The following is a 23541-nucleotide window of genomic DNA, read 5'->3' on the forward strand; positions in this document are numbered from 1 at the left end:
AATCAGTTTACAAAACAAAGAAAATCCAATAACATGCATTTCTATCAAACTGATATAGTGCATTCTGGCAATGTACCAAAAGGCTTGGAGCACTTGTCATAGCGTTACCAAGCGACAGTGGCTATAAGGAAAGAGGACTCCAAGAAAACTGTCAGCTTTTCTTTATCTGTTCTAAAGTCCCCTACTCTTTTCTGTGCTTCCTTAGCTGAAACAGAGTGTGTGGGGGGGGGAAGTTTCAGTCTTGGGGCAGTGATTTCAACCTGGCTGAAATTCTACAGATGACTTTTGCAAAAGCAGTTCTGAAGTTTTCTTATTTTCATTCACATCGTAAAAACTGTAGACTCAATTGCAGTGGATGGTTTGGGAAGACGTATTTCAGGGAATGAAGAAAGAATGACAGAAGCTCTTTTCGGCACTAAAGAAACATTTATGAGATCAAAGTGAAAGCTTCCTTTTGCTCTAATCCTTGACAGATGAAAAGAGAGTCATATTCCCTTAATTAGATGTAGAGCATACTTCATGTAAAAACTGATGACAGAGCACGATCACATCTTTAGTCACGTCAGAGAGACTTTACAAGTCTTTACAAAGGAGAAAACCTCCTCTTTACAAAGGAGAAAACCACTGCCCAACGTAGCCACAAATTACTTTCCATCTTTGGAAAGAGACAAAATTCTTTTCTTTCTCATCTCTCAACAAAAATCTCTGTAACACCTACAGACCAAAGAATTCTCTCATGAAGAGAGCAAACAAACAAAGGTCTCTTACTACATGCTTTTTCTCAGGTGACAAGAGCAACTATGACAGACAATCGTTAACTTCCAGAACATGTGTGTGCTTTGTTTAGGTGATATAGCTAAGAAATAGCTTGAAAAACAATCAACGCATATGTAAAGCTTGATCTGTTGCAACAATCTCGAGGCAAAGGAGCATCAAGGATCAGATTGGTGGCGCGAATGGTTTCTTGGAAGGAGAAGAGGAGGACCTGGAAACTTCTTTCACGCAGCTTCACGGATTGCAGTTGCTTTTGGCCCCTCCTTAGAGATCGGCCCTTGCCTGAACAGTCCATATGTTCCTGGAGATTCTCAGAATCAGCTTACACGAAGTTGTGCTAAGGAGGCTAGAGACACCAGCAGTCAAATCTGCTGGCTATTAAGCAGAGCTAGATGATGAAGCAGATGTTAGAATAGAGAGAGCAACCCGGACTACAGACAGCCTTGCTGTTAACAGTGACGTGCAGAAGAGATTTATGGGTTTTCTCTAATGCTGGGGGTGGGGGGCCAGGGGGAAGACTAACATGGCAAAGCAAATAACAAATAACTTGAACAAATATGTGAAAGCTTGGTTTAGATTAAGTCAAACATTGTTGAGTACTGGCAGTTTATCAATACAATGCAGGCTGATGTTAAAGAATTAGTTTGGTATGACAGAGTAGTGATAACAAAACGCTTTTGGGAGAGGTGTTACTGAGCCAATCTGAGGGAAAAACCAAAGTGGTCCAAAATATCTGAACTCATGCCTAACTTAATGAAAACATACCCACACCTAACTAGACATCCTAAATGTGACATTTCACTCGTATAAAGACCACACCCGAGATAATCTGCATACCTTTAAGAAATAAAAAGAAATTTCTCAAAAGCAGTTCTGGATTGCTGATGCAGAACAGAAGCAAAGACAACAGCATGGAAAGGGAGTGGGCATTGGGAAAAATCAGAACAAAAGGGGATTTATATTTTTCCTTGCACACTTCTTACTGGCCCTACTATTGCATCACACAGTATTTTTTTTGTCTGTCGTTTTCATGTTATACATATGAAAACACAGCACTAATGAGTTTCATTTTCTTCCTAGATTAGGAACCATGGGTATCTGAGGTCAACACTCAGATACACAATGACAATGCTGACCTAAATTCAGGAAGACTTGGGTAGCTCATGTTTCCTAAAAACAAAGCCTGTAGCTGATGAATACACACCAGGGCAGATGCCGTACAAGATACCAGACCAGAGCTCCCACAGCTCACTCTGTCATTACTAGGCTTGGATCATAAACACCCTAAATACGTTCACAACTACAAGAGTCATCTAACGCTGGACAGAAAGGAGTTGCCACAGTCTGTATTCTCATTTGAAACAGAAATCTACAATACTCCCTAGAAACATGCACTTTCAAAAAGCAATAATCTGATTTAAAAGAAAACAAAAACCAACAATAACAAAACAACTAAAAAACAACCCAAACAGTAGTTTAAGTTGTGAAGTGACCTGGAGTGTCTTCACTACTGGATGAAGCTGATTAATTCCCATCCTGCACTCAGTACCTGTGTTAATTATGTAATATTTAAGTAAAAAATAACGTCAGTCCTCTACTGTTAAATACAGGCTTTGTTTGGTTAAAAAAAAAAAGTGGCAAGTTCTAAATCACAATTTACATGTTTGGGGGGGGAAAAAAAAATTACTTTCTGAAGTGGGACTAGGATAACCCTAGTACTGGTAAAAGACTGTCAAAGGGCAACAGAAGGCTCCAGACACTCTGGGGACAAGAAGTAAGCACACTTTACAAGGGAGCAGACATAAGGAACTAACTCAGTGCTGCTCTTCCTGAGGAAGACGATAGGTTCGGATAATTGAGAAAACCACCCCGTGGTTGAACAGCTCTATTACGACAAAAGCATCTGGGAGAGAAATCTGTGTAGAAATTAAACCAAGTACTTCTCTGCAGATTCCCAAACAACTTAGAGTACTTGGTAACGGGACTGAAACCAAACCTTTAACTGTAAAGGACGACATGCACTGGTGTGCATATGTCAGCATGGCCGTGCAAAACCAGTCATACTCACTTTGGTGCTGCAGTCTTTGTAGGTAACTCACCATTTGCAAACTTTCCTCACTATGGCAAGATCCATATATTAGAAGATAGGCCTAAAAATTATGCCCTATATCCTTATTGCCATAAATGTTTGTTTTACAAAAAGATAGTCTCATTTTTGAGGAGTCTTCTGAAGTTCACAGAAATTCACTGCAATTTGGGATTAAGATTCATAGGCCTTACGCAGCTGATGTCAAGGATCAGTTGTCAGATTTAATAAATTCCTTTTTTCCCCAGCGATGAGTATTTTCATACCTGTTTGAAAACAAACCAGACATGAAAAATCTCTAACCTCAAACTGTAGCTGTTACACCATGTCAGTGCTTTCTTTTCCCTGTTAACAGAATGACCGGTTCCAGGACTACTACAATAGGATGAAACTGATGCAGCCAAGGCATGACAAAAGTTACACTGTCCTTGAGAATGTAAATACTGTTATTTCAGCAATTAAAAGAGAACAGTCTTGTAACAAGAGATTTCCTTTACCCTACAGGGAAGTTCTGGAGACAGACAATGTTGGTAACTGTTAAAACACACACACACACAAATGCTATCATCTAAATTTGCTCTAAATTAAATGCAGCTTTGAAGTAGCCCTGGAATATTAGGCCATTCCCCAGCTGAGGATTACTATGATCCAGGAACTTTCTGATGCTTTTAAGCATCTAGGTTTTAAAAAGGTAAAACACATCCCATTTGGTGAACTATGTCAGTGCCTAAACATTATTTTAATCGCTAAGGAAGATTTCCTGGTTGTCCTTAGAAGACACTGAACCAGGAAAGGGGGGATTAAGCAATCAAAAAAGTATCAGACACTTAATTACTTCGATGCTTCATTCTGAAGAGCTCTGTTGAGATTATAGTTCATGCAAAGTATTGGGATCATCCTAACCCCACTGCATAATTCCCAGTACTCATCTTTAGCCTCACAAAAACCCAGGATAGAGGCACTGAGCACAGCAGCAGCTACTGATATTGCGATACAGGGCAATGCAGAACGCAATTAAAGTTAGATGCAGTTTCTCCAATCCATAGCGACTTCCTTTTGCAAAGGGAAGAGGAGTCACTGCCGCTACTTGAATGCAATGTTTAGGGCATAAGAAGATGTTTGCATGTGACAGTCTGGAAGCAATTATAACAGTAAACTCACCTAAAAGTCAAACACATGCAGAAAGCTTCCTCAGAAGCCTGATTAAAGCCCTCATAAGCACTAGGTTATACCAAGTATAAATCTTACCGACCACGTCTAAATGGCACACACATGCCTACTACATGCAAAGCATTTCCAAGTCTCCTCAGGCAGCCGGATGATCTATCAATGAATATCAATCTACACAAGCAAACTTCCCATGCTTTCCAGTACCTGATCCTTGCCATGCAGACCTCAGGGATCCTGACAAGGGTCACTGCCTGGAAGAGCTTACAGATGGATCCTTAAAGTACGAATGCTTCAGAAACAAAGGAAGCAACTTTACCAGTCATAGGACGTGTTTGTTTTCTTTTCTTTTCTCTGAGCCACAGCTGAATCACAGTCCTAAACCTTTAAAATAAAACTCTGCTGAGCAAAAGAAAAGGTAAGTCATTTTGTTTCAAACCATCCCACCTTGACAATTACACCCAAAGGTTAAAACAAAGCAGACCTTTGGTGGCCTCTGCTGGAGCACAGCTGTGGGGCTGAGAGCTTTCAAATACTGTCCTAGCTGTTGGATTCGACACCAGTGTGAGGGACTGGACGGGACAACCGGTTTATAAATTCAAACTAAGGAGCAGATTATTCAGAGATTCCAGCTGTTTTAAGTGAGTAACTGTTAGAAAGCAACATTGGAGGTATGGAAGTTTTCAGATAACCAATCTGAAAGGTGAGTCTTACACAAGTATGTTCAGACAGCACGTACTTTTTCATCCTGGAAAAAAATGCAGAGGAAACAGCTTTCAAGGAGGGGGAAAGCAAGGGCAGAGCTGTCTAATAAAGCAAGCGCATGCCACTGGTAGATCAACCTTGACACTCCACGATGCAGATCTAACGTACCTGGGCTCCAGCACCGCAAACAAGGCCGACGCCAAGGCACTTTAACAGGGCCATCAAGCATTTGGCTCCTGGAACTGCCTGTTCCTTTGTTTTACAGCTCCCTGTTAACTTGAAACTTCCCCTGACCCAGTTAGCCAAAGCCCAAGGCACGGCTGGAATCCGCTCGGGATGTGCCAACATAAAGATTTCAGGAATTCTGTGTGTAACAAAGGCAGCTCAAGCCCCCGCCGTCACAGGCGTGCGCCCGTCGGGGGACCCGCCCCTCCCAAGGGGAAGAAACCCGGGTAAACAAACCCCTGATTCATCGCCGACATCTCTCCCGCTTCCCACGTAGTATCGCACTCTCCCGGAAAGTACTTAGCACGGAAAAAGTCACCGAGAGCCGCTTAATCCCGTTAGGGAAAAGCCGATCCCCGACCCGACCCCGGCTGCTCGCGCGCCCCAGGTGCGCGGCGGGAGCGGGGCCGGGCCGGGCCGGGGGTCCCCCGCGGCGGGAGCGCAGCCCCCGCCCCGGCCCCCGCGGACAAAGGCGGCAGAGTGCGCCCGAGGAACGGGGGGGGGAACCCAAAGCGCACGAAGGAGGGCAGGGAGAAGTCGCGCCGCTCTTCCCCGTAGCGCGGCCCCTGGCGCGGGCGGCGGCGGCGGCGGCGGCACCGGACGGGGGGCGACGGGGGGCGGCGGCGCGCCGCACCTGCCCGAGGAAAGGGGAGCAGCGGGGAGGGGGAGGCGGCGGCAGCCCAGCCCAGCCCAGCCCAGCCCGCCCCCCGCGGGGATACTCGCCTGCTCGCGGAGGCAGCCCCGGTGCGGCGGCGGCGTCCGGCTGCGGGCGCAGAGGTCCCGGGAGGCGGCCCGGCGCTGGGACTGCGCGCCCCACCCCGCCCTCCGCCCTGCCCCGCCGCCCGGAGCGGGCTGCGACGGCGGCGCCGAGTCGGACTCCGAGGGCGAGGGCGAGGGCGGCACCGAGGCCAAGGCCGGGTGCGGGTCGGCTGCGGCCGCTCCCGCCGCGTCGGGCGATTTCCTGAGGGCGGGGCAGCGCGGCCGCACCGGGGCGAGTTCCCGCCGCAGGTGCCGGCCTCGCCCCCAGGTGGGGCGGCGGAGAGGAGGGGAGGGCAGGGGAGGGGAGGGGAGGGGAGGGAAGAGGAGGGGCGGCGGCCGGACGGGGCGGGCGGCGGGCAGCGCGCCCCCTCCGCAGGCGCGGGTACACCTGCTGCCCCCCGCCCAGGCGCGGGTACCCCTGCTGCCGCCCCCCCCAGGTTCAGGGGTGGCTTGGCCCAGCTGCCCCCGGCCCGCGGTCACACGCACACACACGCCGGCGGCGGGCGGGGGAACAGGAAATACCGGTTGCGGGCCGGTACTCCCCGCCGCTGAGTCACCGCGGCGGGGCCGCCACGGCGGCCTCGCCCCCCGGCTTTTCTCAGCCGGTCCCGTCTGCCGGGAGGGGGGCCCCGGCTCTGCGCCCGCCTGCCTCGGCCGCCCCGCATTGCCCCCGCGGCGGAGCGCCGACCTGCCGGCGGCCGCAGCAGCTCCCGCGGCCGGTGCCGGCTGCTGGGGGCCGGGGCGGGGCTGGCGGAGCCCTTTCGCCGCTGCTGCTCTCGGGGTGCGCTGTCAGCCAGCCCCGCGCTTCTGCGTTTGCTCCTTTCACATCAACATTTCGTTAGGATCATTGCCCGCCTAAACTTTTCTAACTGGAAGACCCCTGGAACAGCTTTTAAAGCCGCGGTGCAGTGTTCCACGTATGCTTCTGAACCTGCTTTCCCCTGCCTTTTACCACGGAAGGGCTACGGCCAGCTTCCCTCCGCTTTAGTGGTGTGTGCTCTGGCAGCTCTGAGGAGCTGGGTGTTCCCATCATCACTCACAGCCGAGACACCCAAGATTAGCAGGAGGCAGAGCAGCTCCATTTCCAGGCCAGAACACGCAGCGTCACTCTGCAAGCTGTACCAACACTGTTCCCGAAACCTTAACTTACCAACAGGGAACTGCTGGCATTCCACAGGTATCAGCTTTCTGGCATCAGTGATGTCCTGCAGCCGAAGTGAGCAAGGCAAGGCCAAACAGCCTCGACAGGATTTTTTTGGAGTCGTATTTCTTCTGCGTTGCAAAGCACTAAATGTCACCAGGAATTCCTTATCTGCTCTCTTGGGCAGTTAAACCCCCTGCAAGACACTCTAAAATTAAACAGTGTGCTCCCCCGGTATCAGGCCTGTGAAACCAAATCTACTTACAACTTTTCTGGTTTGTTGTTAGTTGCCAGTGAGAAAGGCAGATGATTTTTCAACAGATACTAAACATTCTAGGTTCCCACAGCATTCGTAATTTGTAATGGTTTCTTCCTCGTTAGGTGCAGACGATGTTTGTGCAGTATGCCTCATACAGCGATTACGATAAAGAAGGCAAATAGTGTTCTTCATGAAGGTGCTGGACTTTGGAAGGAGGCACCGAAAGGCCTATTTTATTGACAGCAAATACGAACTGCATTCAGACGTTGTATTGAAAAAGCCTGCTTGTAGCTATAGCTAATAATTAACATGCATGTGCATGCAGTAGTCTTCAAGTGACTGCTGCAGTCTAAAAGCTCCAAACAGCAAAACCGAGGGGGAAAAAAAAAAAAAAAAAGACTATTTCAGTAACTTGAGGTTTTCTGTCAGCTGTAGACAGGCTCAGGGATCAGTACGTGATACAATACTGCATTCAGGCAGAATCAAGGCATGAGGAGTGGAAATCGACTATTACTTCCAGATATGTGTCAGATTATTTGGTTTACACTGTGCTGGGGGTCTGTTTCCTTAATGAATGTTTAAAAACTTCGTCTGTTAGTCCTCTAAATGTTCTCCTTTTTCTGAAGCTACTTTTGTAGTAGTGGCCTTATGATGCTTGGCTAATGGTTCTAAAATGCTGCGAAGAGGAGTAGTACTATTGACATATTCAACATATTCCTAAATTTTTTTAGAACAGTAGAGAACATTGATGGCTAGCAGAAGGGCCTACATCTGGAAACTAACAATGCTTACAAAATTACTCATTGTAATACTGATCACTTAGCATAATTACCATGACACAAACAATTTTTAAAACAATTCAGCAAATTGGAGAGGGCAGCAACATTATATGGCTTGATTTAAAGATCTGTTGTTTCCTTATCTAAACTTGTCTGTCTTCCCTTAACCTGAACTCCAAAAAAAGTTTGTAATTAATAACTGTTTCAAGAACTTTGTTCATAGCTCTGTTTATTCCACCCCCAGCTGGCTATCTCCTTTGCTAGAGGTCATGAATCTTGTCTTTGTTCTGTGACTGCCAACAGTACAATTTACATAAAAGACAATTTGGGACAGTGGGGGACGTTAACTCCAAACAACTTTTTCTTCTCTTTAAACAGGAGTTTAAAAAAAAAATCTCAGTAGCAAAACGGACTGGAACGTGTTTGATTGGTTATGATTATAAATAGTGGTGTGCAGTAGGTTTAAAATACCATCCCCTAAGGGGCCACAACACGATGCAGCTTGCCCCTAGTCTTTCCTTGCCCTGAAAATGACATCAGCCGTTGGGTAAAGTTAATCTCCTCCCGATAGCCTTTGCTTCTGCCCCTCCCATGCTTCCTTTTCTATTTTGAATGCTCTTCCAGGTATTTTGGCAAGCCTCCGCCTTCCTGCCCAGGACTCCCACGCATTCCAGAGCTGGTTAGCACAATCACGGAGTTCAACCATTAACCAGACACTAAAACTAATCAAACACAAACCTCCCCGCAAATCCCCCTTCCCTTATTCGGCTGCCACCTCTTCAGGACAGGTCTTTATCCCATTTATTGAAGCTGCTAAAAGACCTGGGGAATTTCAAGGAAACAAGACGGGATGATTTTATCACATGGAACAGTCTTGCAGGGAAGAGGTAATGCTTCTTAAGAATTACCACAAGCGGAAAGGAAAATGAACCAACAAACACCAGACAAGCATTTTGGCACATATGAAACAAACACAGTATTTTGTGACCGATACAGACTGCGAGCAGTTGCTGCAAGCTTGACTACATGACTCAATCGAGACTTCCAAGAACTCACTGGCACACAGGAAACAATGAATTTTAGCAAGGTTAGACATGCTAGGACTTTTAGACTGTAGGCCAGAAGCAGAAAAAGACAATCATCAGAAAGAGTGATTCGCTATTGGTGAAGACTCCGATATACCTAAAAAACCCCAACACACCCCACTTTCTCTGCTGACTCTGAACATCCCGTACAGCTACAAATGCCAATACTTGTCTTTCAAAAGTACTCTGTGTGTTTTCCTTCACTGAAGATGGAACAACTGTCTTGTGGGAAAAAGGCTGCCGGTAACACGATGGTTCTTATCGATACTAACTGTCTGTAGTACCTATCAAAGGATTTTCCACCAGCTATTTCTTTTGGAAGAGGTGAAGCAAGAAACTATCGACATGATGTCAGGTGTGTAACCATAGAACGATCTGCTTCTTCGAGTAAGTTACAGAAGTGAAAAATAGTATGGAAGAGTTATTTGTCTTGGGGCAATATGCAAAGTCTGACATTACGATCAGACCTCATCCTCTGCCTCTGCTGTACGAGCATGATGGCTGACAAGAGTCCTTGCCCTTACAATTTGATGCACGTATTAGAGCAAAAAATGAGCCACGTCCTATGATTCATTTTGTAGACAGAGATAAAACTCATTCTAACTTGCTGACGCTATTTATCTTCACCAGTTAGATTAAATCCCTTTGTTACTCAGCTACCTAAAACAGGGAAATAGTTTGCATAAATAGCAGTAGCGTTATAGATGAATGGCAAGGCACGTCAAATGTGAAAGCTGAAGTGCTCTTACAAAATCCACCCCAACTGGCCAAATTTTGAACAGAATCTTTCCAGGGTTTTAAGAAACACAAAGAATGCAAAACAATACACGTCTGTGGTCTTTAGCTTTATCATCATAGCCTGAAATCACACCTTTACATAATGAATTAAGAGTTCTACATGCAACTTCATTTTGGTATAAACATTTGCACAAGATGTAGTAAGGGAATGGAGAACGAACCTCCAAATACGAATCAGATACGTGTTAGTGAATATGTTGCATGCAAATTACTTAAGTAAACAATTTTTGGAAAAGTCAATCAGGAAAATAATTACACAAGCTATACGTCATCAGGCAAAGGAAGAACCAGGAGGAAGTATCCTTGATTCAAATATCAAGTCATTAACATCTATACAAATGTGTTTAAATAGCTATCTGAACTACTAGGAGGCTGAGCTAAACACTATAGTTTTCCATATGCTGCAAATTATTTTCAGTGTTCTAAATTCAAAACAGTAAAAAGATACTATATTTTTAGCTTTCCCTTGTTAAAAAAAATCTTTTACTCTCGTACTCATATGAGTTGGTAGTCATTGTATTTACCTCATCCAGTAGCGTTGAAATTTCAGATAATTGTCATATTTTTTATTTTGATTGAAAAACATGCGAACAGTGTGCACAATTAACCAAGAGCTACTTCCAATGAAATGTTACTCTCTGCTTAACAGTGGGAAATAGCAGGTAACAACACCTATACTTTAAATGCAAATACTGGGCAACAATACTATATAGCTATTGTTTTTCAATGACAAAATTAATCACATCTGTAATAACTCTAGCTAGCCAGAGAATCATGCCAAACTAACCACAAGCATCAGAGGAACCAAGAAGAAAAAGTTTGCACTGAACGTCTTTTCATACATTGATAAACAATTTGTAAGAGTATGGAATAACTGTTTCCTCAAGAATTAGTCAACAACTTCATGCTTCCATTTTATAGGCAATTAAAAACCACCACTGGTAATAATACAACAGTGCAAGCGTGGAAGTGTTCTTGCAGTTCATGATTTCTTTTAAAGTTTTTTGGTTTAAAATCCAGACTATATAATTTATTTCATTCTCATTTTTTAACAGCCTGAAACAGACAGCTTCATCAGCCTAAGTACCATACTCAATTCTAAGAAGCAAAAAGGCAGAAGTTTCTGCATCTGCACGGTACTAAAGGGAGCCTTGTATCATGGTGAAAAAAGATAATCTAAGCCCACTTAAGAAATGTGGCAGAACAAAATTAGTGCAAATTTTTGCTATCATGAGAGGATCTTAATTTTGCTCAACTAACAAAAAAAAGTCAATAAATTATGTATTTTTACTCTTTGAAGAACAAAAGGGAACAGAAAGAGAAATCCACAGTAACAGAATGAAGTGTTTGCAGAGATACTGCTGCACAGCTTAAACATTGCATACCAGCCTTTCCAGTTCCATATGATGCTTACAGCCACACAGACCTCTAAGTAATTTGAAGTTTAGCTCAAAAAAAAATCTGAATGTGAAAGAAACTAGAATTTAGAATTTGGACAAAAGAGCAAGTTCTGCAATACCGAGAAAAAAACTCTTATTACATGCATTACACAAAAAGAAAAGTTTCTACCTGCCACAGTCACATCGTTTATCACATGTTCAGTTTGACTGTGATGCGTTACTCGCTTGCAATAGCCACAAACTTTAATGCAATGCATTAACAGTACCACAACTTATGTCAAGGCGATTCGCAAGCATTTCTTGTTTTAGGTGAGTATCTCACCAAAGGAAGTTTAGCATTTGTGCGCTGGTCAGAAGTCACCAGGTGGGTCAGTCCTTACATCCAAACAAGACTACAGACCATAAGAATTCATGACTTACCCCTGCAGTGAGAAAGTAGGAAATGCAGTGACAGCAAGGGAAACCTCAACCACCTGTACCACACGGACACAGATTCAAGCAGTGACACAGAAACCCAAAGACAGAGCACTAGAGAAAAATGTATTATTTTCGTTTTTGTTGCACAACATAGCGATGTCAAGAAAAGAAACAACAGAATTAAGCTCAGGTACTTCAGAAACCAAGGAAGGGCTTGGCTTGTGGTTAAAGTCTTTAAACTTCCATGAGGTAGAATATCATCAAGTGTCTTCTTTCCCAGAATATATTAAGCAGGACAAATCCAAGTGAGTTTTTAACGCTGTTGAAAACTCTTTCGATAGTAGTTCATGAAGGGATACTCTGTCATGAGAATACACCCAATTCCGTCCGGTCCAGTCATAGCGCTTGGGCCCACTAGAAAACAAAACACACTGTGCAAGTACAGGTTATTCATGGAGAGCTGCTGGAAGGCTGTATTTATAATGTACCCCAGAGAGTGCCCAGAAAAAGGAAACAGCGTGGAGAAGTACTGGTGGGCAGTCTGGGGAAGTGGAGCAGAAAAGGCCAGATCTGCCAGAAACTGCTGAGCCATCCAATAGATATATCTTAAAGGTGACAAGATATCAGTCACTCCCAGCAGACAGAAGCTCCCTCCTTCCCTTCTTGCTTTTGGCACCGATTTCCTCAATTTCTTCCCTTACCCCCTTCTTCCCTCACCCATGTAATTTTCTTGCACACAAACATTACAAGGGATATTTGTATAACACTGAATTAATGCCATTGATTAGTTCTTGCAACAGTCACGTGCAGATATTCTAAGCACAGCAGAACACAGATCACCATTCTCACTTTCTTTTTAGATGCAATGAAAGAATTTACCAGTTGAAAGCAAATGTATTGGCATGTGGGAGATTTATATTTAAAAAGCTATTCTCCTCTGTGCTATCATATAGTTGTTGGCTTGATTTTTCAGGCCTACGTTAAGTATCAAGAAAGAAACTTAACACCCGCATTCCATTCCAGACCTTTCTATCACCCAATTCTCCACATCTGAAACAGGAGAATGAAAGGCAGTCACTAGTGTTAACGTCAGCTAGAGAAACTAAGACAAGAGAAAGGAATGAAATGGTCTTCTGGGATAAACAGAGAAAGCATCAGTCTTATCCTTAAACTCGCAGGACAAAATGCCTTGGAACTCAGACAATCAACGCACAAGGTCTGCTAGAAAAGAGACTATCCTATATATACACACACAAGAACAATCTGCAGGTTTTCTACAAACATAAACACTAATCTGAACCTTGAATATCCTGAATTACTCTCAACATTCAAATGAAGAACGTTCCAACCATTAACCAAACTATGAGAAGTCACAAATGGAAACACAAATCGAAGTCACTTCCACTGAAATCTCACTTGCTGTATGTGAACTGGTAACTGTTTGGAATCCAGATTATGTGCTCCAGTTACTTTACTATGCATTTCTCACTTCTTTGTCTTTGCAGCGCAAGCGTCTGTTTATAGTGTCCTGCACCTAGAGAATGACAGAATGGGATGCAGCCATTCATGAAAATCAGGCTAAGACAGGCCATTTAATCAACAACGACAAAGAAATGTGTGAGTTATTTGAACTGTTTCTAAATGTTACGTGGTAAATATCAGTGATATGGTTAGCATATGAACCGCCTCCATAGTTCTGTGAATCTCCAAAATGCTGAACAAATGTGATTTTTTTTCATTTAAATTAATAATTTAAGCAAGGATCATGTGAGTTCTATAAAATGCCTACAAAGTTATACATAGACTAAATAGATTTCTCATTGAAAGTCTGCATACATTTTTAAACAGTAAGACAGAAGAATTAAAATATCACATTAAGGTATTATTAAGAGATGCTGTGTAAGGTTGAAAAGTCTTTTCAGTCAAAGGAGCTGCATGACATTACTGCAATCACACTGCTGGCAGGTTGCACCCACCCCCTTACCCCCTTTTTTTTAAATTGTCAACTAAATAAATCTTTACAAACACAAGCTTAAGTTCACTTTGGTGTATAGATGCATGATAGCAAAGAGACGGTCAAAACAATTCAAGAAAATGTCTCTCTCTCTCATTTTAAGAATTTGTCTCCCCTGAGATATGTTCTTAAAGATTCTACATTTACTGTACAAATTTCCCAAATGTGACATTCAATGCAAGTGATCACTGGCAGTAACATTTGCTTCTCTCACTTCCTAGTATATTGAACTTAAGAAGTATGTCACTCCAGATCATATGGTATTTGCTGGAGTTGCTTTTCAGAAGTTAGGAAGTAAGTGAACATGTAGCATCATATTTCAGGAAATACCACTGTTTACTATAATAGCAGTTAAGGAAGCACAAAACTTAATGTTTGTAGGTGAATAATTTTTCATCACAGATGATGAAAAATACCGTCAGAGAATTTCCAAGTTTCTCTTTCCTTGTGTATTTTTATTCACTACTGGAGCAATAAAAAAATTTAAAAAAAGAGAAGTTTAACATTTTTTCACAAATTCCATATTCTGGAACATGTATGTCTTAGCTCAACTACAGTTGGCTCCAGATAGGAATTATCTGAATTTTGGGTTTCATAAATAGATTAAAACTTTTTGTCAGTGAATCAAAAATCTTAGAGTCATCTTAAGGAGAATCAAGGTTCGGAAATTACACTTGTTGCACAATTTATGGAATGAATAAATTCTGACACACAGCCTGCATCTGTCTAAACAAAAAGGTTTGTCAGCTTGCTAGGCCTGTGCCTTAGCAAGTCATGTACCTGTTAAGTAAATTATTTAATTACTAGCAGGATTCTAGGATAGGAGAGGAGTTAGTAGAAAAAAAAATTACTAACCTAGTATGCTGTGCACCAGCCAGTACATAAGTACACTAAAGCAAAGTCAAATTTTTCTTTAGGTAAATTTTATGCCTATTTAAAATTGTTTCTTTTAAAATCTTACATTCCATTGTGCTTTTTTTGTTCCCCAACACAAACCCTACTACACAATTCTACTACTGCACAACCATTCCCAGTTTTGCAATCAATAATGTCTTTCTGAACACCATTCAAGAGGTACATCTGCATAGTTACTGGGAGTGCTCATACTTTCCAGCTAGCTGGTTCCTTCACCATTAACACTGACCAACTCCCTCAGTTCTTTCCTGGGATAGTGGCAGAGAATACACCTTTTCTGGGGAGACAGCTGCAACATTTTCCCCCATATCTGGCTGCCCTCCCTGCTGAAACCAACCAGAAAACCTGGAATGGATCAAAACACAGCATTAGAGAAGGCAGAGGGAACAGCTAGCCAAGGCTCCCATAAAATGCAGATGCCTGACAAAAACAACCAGTGGGAGAGCACATAAACATATAAAGCAGGAAATCCCACAAGCTTAAAGGGGAAGGAGCCACCCTGTTTAAATACAAAGAGAGGTTTAGATCATTACATCATCATCACTCTTTTTCCAACAGAAGCTTTGGGTTTTTTTTTTTAATCATGGCTGTTTATTTTTTCTATGAGTAGGCTATATTCCTGTAGGTAGTGGTTTTGAACCAGAACAGGGTATGAAAATGCTGTATTACACATTTCCTGGATTAATTTAGGGATGTCAGTATACTGCACTGTGCCTCAAACTTCTGTAACAAATTATTATTGAACATTTAGATTATATCAAATTTTGAAAATATACTGAGTAAAAGGGTTACTTATGAAAAGTATATTACATAGTCCGTGCCATGCTATAAAAAAGGGGAAGTACATTTCCACCCAGTTTGCAGACATTACATAATTAACTTATGTATAACTTACCTAGTGGGTGAAGACAGCCAAATCTGCCGGTTTGGTGTTTGCTTATTGATTACGTATGTTCCCATGTCTCCACCTAATTTAACTGTTAGAACTCCACTCTTAAAACACAAAGAAAATAAGTGAGAAATTAAAAATTTGCAGCCTATTACTTGACAAGCATTATATCATCTGCTGCAGATAAACAGAAACTTACATATCGTATCACATTCCCAACTATTTCCCAAATAATATAGCTTGGAAGAATGATCATTAGGTGTCAAAAACTTGTGTTAATACCTAGGACAACCTGCATATCTTTGAGTCTGATCTAGACTTTAAACCTTCTGGTCAGAGTTTGATTTTGTGTTTGCACCACTCACAATAACACTAATTAAATAATACTCTTGAGCTTTGACCTGTCATCTTGAAAGGACTGCTAGTTCATTTTGCAACAATTAAAACATCATCCAGTAACAACTTTCTCTATTCTTGAACAATACAGAACTGGAGTGGTTCAAAGTAAAGAAGCTTTACGTGTCATTGCTAGATTCCTGAGCCATGCAATTTCACCTAACTTTTCTTAAGTAACTCTAAGTGAGTTTCCCAGTGAATAAACACAATTCTTTCTCCAATAATTCTGATGAACTGCCTATATTCTGAATCATACCTCAAAGAAGTTCCACTTCTGAACTCCATGAGGTGTGGTTTTAGTTATGCCAGCTTTAGACCATTATCCTAGTGAGCATTTATTTTCTCGTTCTTACTCACATTTCTTACTGACAACATGACTCACATGTCTCCGACATTTTCATGAGTGCATTTGAAAAGCATACATAATTCTGACAAAACTATTCCTGTCCTAACTTTAAAAGAACACTACTTGGACTAGAGTTAACCTACAGATGATCTGAATTATGCTAATTAAAAACAGTATCTCTACAGAATACAGTTTGATGATTCAGGTGATAGGTCAGCCATATTTAATCTACAGTTTCCCAGTACTTCATGCCCTATAGCACAATAAAGATTCTTTAAGGGAATCATACTTTTCATGCTTTAGTCGGAAGATACTACTAGAGCTATTATCACTGCTAGGGCTATTTGCTATGTACAAACACTCACTGTGGGGAAAAAAATACTTTCATTTATGAGTACCTACTGCCTGCAAACTTATTCTGTAGCACAGGCAGCAGCTTAGAGCTTCCTTCCCCTACAAAGTAACTCAGTGTTATTGGTTTCTGACATCTCAAGGATCATCAGCCATGAAATAATACTCTCAAGGTCTGATTTTTTTACCTTAGTTTCCATGCTGTTTCTGCGCTTGATAAGGGATTTATTGATCTGTGATCAATAAAATAAAAATAAAAGGCTCCCCTGGTTAATATTGCCATCAGATTGTCCTGCCAGTTACGTTAATTGGATATTGGTTTAGTGCAAAGAAGGACAAGAACAAGCCACTTCTCTGGTTGTCAGGATTCAAACTTTTCTATATCTCAGCGGTCTTAGATGTATAGAGATACAGCAGAATAAGAGCAGGTTGGGGGATTAGGCCTGAATAGTGATATAACAGTTTCACTATTCTTCTATGTGCTCTTTAGTGCCATATTAAGTATTCAGCATGATGTTATGCTGTATGCTAGAGAAACACTGTAAGTAAATAGCTTTCCAAAGAGTTAACAAAAAATTTATACTATTGCTTACATTGTGTGCCAGCTGTTGGAGAGTGTTGTTGCTCTGTCATTGCAAATTAAATAAAGGTTAACTTCTAATTCTGTGCTTAAAACATTTTCCCATACATTCTGCAATACTTTTGAAATACTAGAAAATACAACTTGAGTTTTTAAGAACTTAAATTGCAAGATATTTTTACGATATTTTAAGGAATACTGCTGTATGCGTTTTGTACTACTGGATGAATGTTTGTTAGCTCCTGGTAACAAGAATATTCTTCAAAAGAGATTTTTTTTTCCCCTGGACACAAAGATATAAATTGCATGAAGAAATCAAGTTCATAACAATTCTCAGGCATAACAGACCTTTATCACGTTCGCCACCTTGTGGCTTGCTACAGCACTAGCCTTGTTTGGTTGGAATTAACTTTGCTAAACTCGGGACTATTTAACCTTTTGCTCTTAACAGGAACGACAGCATATTATTATGTCATCATGCAGTCTATGCAACAAATACTGGTAAAAATTAAGATGGATGTAAAAATAATTCCTTTTGAGCCACACAGTGAGTCAATGTCAAACACAATCCACTCTACAGCGGCTGGAGATAAAATTGACATAAGATGACTCATTACCTTCACGTAATGAAGCGTCTAAGAATATTCAAGAGGTAAATTATAATCTTTTTGCTAATTTTTGTCCTAAACTCTTTAGATCAGGCTAATAGGCGCTGATGTGCTAAAACATACTGAATAGTAATGGTTAAACAATTCGTTGCTTTTCACCAGAAAAGCAATTAGCTGTAACATTAACTACATACTTAAAGCAACAAACAGTATTTGCTAAGGGCAACAACAGAATCCTACTAACAATATATTATCTTCTATCCTAGCTACAAGAAATAAAGAATGAACATTACGATGTCAAAGTTACACAGGAGCAAGTCCAAAAACTACAGGGTTTTGGTTTGGTGTCCCCCCCCCCAGTGCAACCCAAACTACCTGCTTCAAAGTCCTCGAGCATAAAACCTTAACTGACAGGGCTCATAGAAAGCAACCTCCTTGTGGTAAGACATGAAGAGGAAGCAGCAGTTACATGACCTCAAAAAAATTCAGTAGTGAAAGACCTGTGTTGCAGACAGCAGTGCAGGGAGAAACTGCACTCTCCTCCAAGTCACATAGAGGACTGTAACATACAAACCACTTCAGGAATTGTATATAAAACTATAAATTCCCTATACAAATAGAGGGGACATTTTTAATCTGAGTCTGTCATTCCGGTAAAAAAATTTGAGTGGCTGACCTATTAAAGGCTCCAATTATCAGGCTAGCAGCCACGCAACGTCTCCCGTGACAGTAGCTTTCTCCCCAGGTATGCTCTGGTCTCACTTTTGCAATCACCTAGCCAAACACTGCATCCTCTTGTTGCTTCTCGCCACCACAGGCTGTCATCAGTAAAGCCAGGACAAACGTACTGTACCTGGTCAAGACAAATGCTACTTCTCAGTATTCAGGGCAATCAAAGAAACGGCTCTACCAGTTACATGTGATGTACGTGTACTATGCCATGTAAGTCTGTCCTAGTATTCACCGGGAGGGAAGTGACTGCTGATGTCAGAGGTCTATGCGTGTTTAGAAAAATTTATAGACCACTGGTGAAATCAGAAACCAGTTTCTGTCTCCTCTTGTGCTCATTTATTATTCTGTATTATGTCTTTCTCTATACACTAAACATTTTAAATTCTCAAATCATACAACAGTATGTGTTACTTTTTACCAGAATAGTTGCTCCAGTCAGTATAAATAGGCATATTTTAACAATAAAGCTGTAAAAACTCGTTGTATTTTAAGTGTTGGCACTAAGGTGACCAATTTAAAATTCTCCTTCAAGGGGAAAAGAAAAAAATCTACAGTAATTACAGTGGTAAGAGAATGTTTAGAACATACCCCTAAAGAGACATCATAGTCTTCTGGGGTAAAAGGCTTATCTGTCAGGTCCTCAAAGAAATCTGCTAAGGAGTCCAGTGTTTCTTCAGCCAGTTTTTCGTAAGTGGTCTCATCTAAAGAGCTACAAATGACATACAAGCCCCACAATTAGGAGGAAAAACATGGAAGACAGTATTTTCCCTATAATAAAACCAGACCAAGACCATGACCTTGGAGGAAACAGTAACCATGAAATGATCATCTAAAACAAGTAGTCATTTTTCTTAAGGTAACATAGGTAACAATCCACCTTATAAATAGTAGTAGAGATCTCTTAACTGAGGAATATGTACTTCTTTCCTCAGATATACTGACCCCTGTGTACTAAGAGGACAGAGTTAGGTTTCAAAATAAGGCATTTTCATAAAAGGACTTTGTGCAAGAATTACTTCGTTTTGAACTCTATGAATAGAGACAAGCATCTCCTATTTAGAAGCATATGTCATTTGACTCTAGGAAACTCGCTGTAGCTATAGGCAGTTTAGAAACATCAATATCACATGCTATGTCTACGTACAGCATTTGACTTCTCAACTGGAACTACCAACGCAGCCCGGTAATGAGACGTTATTTAAAGTGTGCTTATGAACTAATACATACAATTACCACCTTCTTCAGAGAGTCTCAAATCACCCTTGTAGCCATAGGGCTACAAGGCTTTACGTAAGGCTTACAGCACTTGTGAGAGTGCTTCTGTTATCCTCTTTAAATAAGTAGAAAAAGTTAGTGGGAAGAGAGCCTAGAACAGTTTAATTAACCAAATGTTAATTACATCACATACGTTTTTCCATCAATATCAGTGTCAACTTTTAACTGAGTGTGTGGGTGGGTATCTCTAGCAACAGCCAATTCAGTGAAATCATTTCAGTTTTTGCTAATGCATATGGCAATACGGCAGTTACTATGAACTACGGTGACTCCATATCTTTCAGTTGATGATATAGAACAATTTTTTTTTAAAGTTTCTTGTTAGCCAGTTACTAAAATACACTCTATGCCACGTATGTGAGGGACACCACAGAAACACCTAGGGGCGTGGAGAACGGAAGGTCTTAGGATTAGGCAGGATTCATGTACTGGTTCAGGGTGCAGTTCAGGTACTTAATAGTAAGAGCCATTTTAGACATCTGCATAATCCTTCATTGGGCCTCCAACTGCTGCATCAGCAGGGGAGAAGTCTCTGACAGGTACTGTGTCACATCCTCTCAGCGCAAGCAGACATTTCATGTACCCTGACATACATGAAATGGTGCTAGACACCTATGAGTTATTTCCTAAGTGACTTCCCAAATTCACCCAAAATACTTTTTGCTAAAACTGTACTTTTCCTTTACATCATCATATCAACATTACATTTGTTTGATAGTCTCACCATGTCTAGAAATTATTTTAAAATGCAGAGATGATATTTCCATATAAGTATCTCAAAATTTACCTTGTGTCATTGAGAGTTCCTGCCTTTCTTAAATTCATTAACCGAACAGTCTTGCTCTTCACCTCCGAAGCATATTGTAATTGCTATTGAAAGTAAGCATAAGTGAAATGGAATTAAAAGTTAAAACACGAAGAATTATAAATTACGTATTTGCTACATAAATTAAATAGATCCTTGAAGACCAAGTAAAACATTCATATTCTATATCACATGGCTCATATGAAAAGAATTATGCAGCTTTAATCCTTGGATGACTGAGGCAATCTAGAATATCCTTGTCTTCTGATACAAACTAATGGGAAAAAAAAGGAGAATTTTATATATAAGAATAGTGAACTAGGAAAGAAAAGAACTCTCTTCTTTTCTATTGCTCTACCACAGAACTACTGAGCAACTTCAGACAACTGGCTTAGGCCAAGATTTTCACAAGTATCCACTACTCAGACACTTCATTATCAGCAACTTGAGTCCCTCTGTTAGAAGCCATGAATATATTCAACTGAAATAAATGGAAGCCCTGAATCCTCCTTACTTACAAAAGAGCTAACATCACACTTCACATTCCAGATCTCTTCTGTAAAACAAAGCTGTTTAATTTCTAATTTCTCTTCTGTTTTAAAAAAAAGCTTTAAAAAACAAATCAAAATTACAGAAAAGCTGTATCAACATACTGGCAATATAAGACAAAGGGAGCAAAATGGGCAACCCCTTTGAAGGGAAGCAATACATCAATATGGATAAAAATACAGTTGATCCCCTAGTCTAACACACTAGCAGAAGCACTTATGCTATCCACCAAGAAAGAAAGATTTCTTCTTAACCTGGTCTACGAAGGCATGTATTTCTGGATGAATGGTGAGACAGCATTCTTGATTGCTTTTTGTGTACTTGCACAAGGTTTTGAAAACTAACAGTAAGTTGAAAAGCAAATGACGTTTAAAAAGGAACTATGACAGCCCCTCTTCAAGCACATACAAGAGCAGAACACAAAAGCATCTCTCTCCATACAGTCTGACATCTATCCTCAGGCATTACAGATGAACTGGTCTGTTAGTCCAAAGCCATGACACCGACACGAAGGACAGAAAACAGCAAACTCCTTGTACCATCACAATGATATAAGTTGACAAAACACACACAGATGCCCACATGCTTTTGACTGTACCTTTCAGCATTTAATACACACTTAGGATCAAAGGCTACAAGACCATAGCTACGTTCAGGTTCCGCCCAGACTGAGAGGCTGTAACTCTTAGCCTGCTCATACTCAAGTTACGACCTGAGGCTGCCAACGCGGTGCTAGCGCACAGTTGTTATCACCCCTCCCCGTACCAAACCCAGCGCTAAGGGCGGCTGGCACGCATCTTCTGCAACTGGAAAACGGTAGCAAACAAGGAAATAGCTTTGGGTACAGCAGAGGCTGGGTTCCCCGCTGGGCAGCCCGGGCCGCTGCCGCTCCTACAGCGTAGCACGGCCGTACTTGCAAGGGCTGCGAACCGCCGAGGCCACCAGCCCAGCACTTCTGCGCTCCTGTGTGTCCCGCGGGCGGAAGACCGAGCCCCGCTCTGGCGAGCACTGCTGCTCCCGGGGCGCCGCTCAGCCCTCGCACCGCGCTCGGCCCGGCCGCCTCAGAGCCGCTCGCACGGGGGCGGCGCGGCAGGGGAGCGGAGCGGCCTTCCCCCGGCCGGAGAGGGAGGACGCGCCCCGCTGCCGGCCGGCCCGCAGGGAGGCCCGGCGGGGGGCCTGGCTGGCCTCGCGGCCGCGGGCCTGGCAGGGGCCGGCCAGAGGCCCGCGGGCGACTGAGGAAACCCCGCCAGCCGCCCCTCCCTCCCCGCCCCGCAGGGTCCGGCCGCAGCGGGAGCCAGCCCGAGGCTGCCCCGCCCGCCCCCGGGCCGGGGCAGCGCTGCCGGCCCGCCTCCTCCCTCCCGCCGACGCAGGCCGCGCCTCGCCGCCCGCCCGCCTCACGCTCACCGTCCGGCCGCGGCCGGCGGCGGCCGCCCCCGCCAGCGGGGCGCCCCCGGGGCCTCCGCTCCGCCGCCGCGCCGCCGCCGCCCGCCGCGCGGCGCGCACCGCGCCGGCCGCCCCCGGCCTCCACATGCCGCCGCTGCTCGCTACGGAAGCGGCCGGGGAGGAGCCAGCCCGCCGCGGCGGCGGCGGCGGCGGCGGCGGAGGCGGCGCGGCCGCTACCGCCCTCCGCCGGCGCCGCGGGGAGCAGCGCCGGACTAGGCCGCCTGGGGGCTGGTCTCGGCCAGCCGCCGGTGCGAGAGAGCGCGGCCGCGCCGCGGGCCTGTCAAGGCGGGGTCAGAGGCCCAGCGCCGGCGGAGGCGGGCGCGGAGCAGCCCCTCTCCCTGCCCCACCCCCGGTGGGCCCGAGCGGCAGAGCGCGTTCCGCTTCCCGGTCGGAGGCGGGCGGCGCAGGCGCGCCGGGTCCTTCCCGGGCCGTGGCGGCTGAGGGAACTGGCGAGGTGTTCCTGAGGGGCACCGGGCCTTCGGGCGGGCTGCGGACCAGCGGCCCCCGCCGCGGCCGTGCCCTTCGCTTGTGTCCGACAAGGTGTCCGGAGCCCCGGCGTGCGCACCCGCCGGGGGGGCGGGCGGCCAAGCCATGACCCAGCAGAAGGCGTTCCCGCCCTGTCGCACGGCCGCGTTGCGCCCCTGAAGGAGGAAACCAGAGTGTTTTCCCCCCACCTTCCCTGCTGACTTCAGCTGCAGTCCAGCCAGGCTAAATTAAACCCAAATGTGTGCTACTGAGACAACGAAGCTGTCTTGGAGCCGAGTACGGTCTTTCCCCACGACGAGCCTTTTGCAGGAGGTGGTATTTTCCCCACCGGTCCAGTAGAGGGGGGTGTCCTTCCCCCGGCACACGCACCGTTCGACACAAACGTCGTGCAGCAAGGCTGTACTTGGGGAACGGAGGTGCTGGGTGCTTGGTTCAGACTTCTCTGCTTATTGGGGAGAACTTGGGGATCTCGAATCTGACTGGTATCGTAAAGACAAGTAGCTGCGGCGATCACTTGGTAACGTGACTGCTCCTGCTGCGCACCTTCACCTCAGCTA

General features: G+C 43.8%; 2 protein-coding genes across 8 annotated transcripts in view; both read right to left on the minus strand.

Moving 5' to 3' along the window:
* TJP2 (tight junction protein 2) overlaps positions 1-6883 on the minus strand; it is a 68545-nt gene extending 61662 nt beyond the window's left edge. For 2 of the 7 annotated variants that reach the window (XM_075526215.1, XM_075526211.1), the window contains exon 1: positions 5681-6027. Coding sequence is in view for 1 of the 7 variants with exons in the window: in XM_075526208.1 (XP_075382323.1) it covers positions 4235-4248 (14 nt within the window). In the remaining 6 variants the exon portion in view is untranslated. Of the gene's footprint in view, positions 1-4234; positions 4313-4511; positions 4648-4900; positions 5009-5680; positions 6028-6866 lie in introns of those variants that run through there. The other 5 variants (XM_075526207.1, XM_075526213.1, XM_075526212.1 and 2 more) reach the window with 5 other exon arrangements.
* Positions 6884-8237: 1354 nt separating this feature from the next.
* On the minus strand, positions 8238-22116 carry FXN (frataxin; the record flags this gene model as incomplete). The annotated part of the gene is made up of 6 exons (XM_075488621.1): positions 8238-12009; positions 15420-15517; positions 19015-19135; positions 20489-20571; positions 21025-21098; positions 21969-22116. Coding segments are annotated over 6 exons (678 nt in total), but the record flags the coding sequence as incomplete, so codon positions are not given.
* Between the last annotated feature and the right edge of the window lie 1425 nt (positions 22117-23541).

Source organism: Mycteria americana, chromosome Z (assembly GCF_035582795.1).
Source record: "Mycteria americana isolate JAX WOST 10 ecotype Jacksonville Zoo and Gardens chromosome Z, USCA_MyAme_1.0, whole genome shotgun sequence".
Lineage (NCBI taxonomy): Eukaryota > Metazoa > Chordata > Aves > Ciconiiformes > Ciconiidae > Mycteria > Mycteria americana.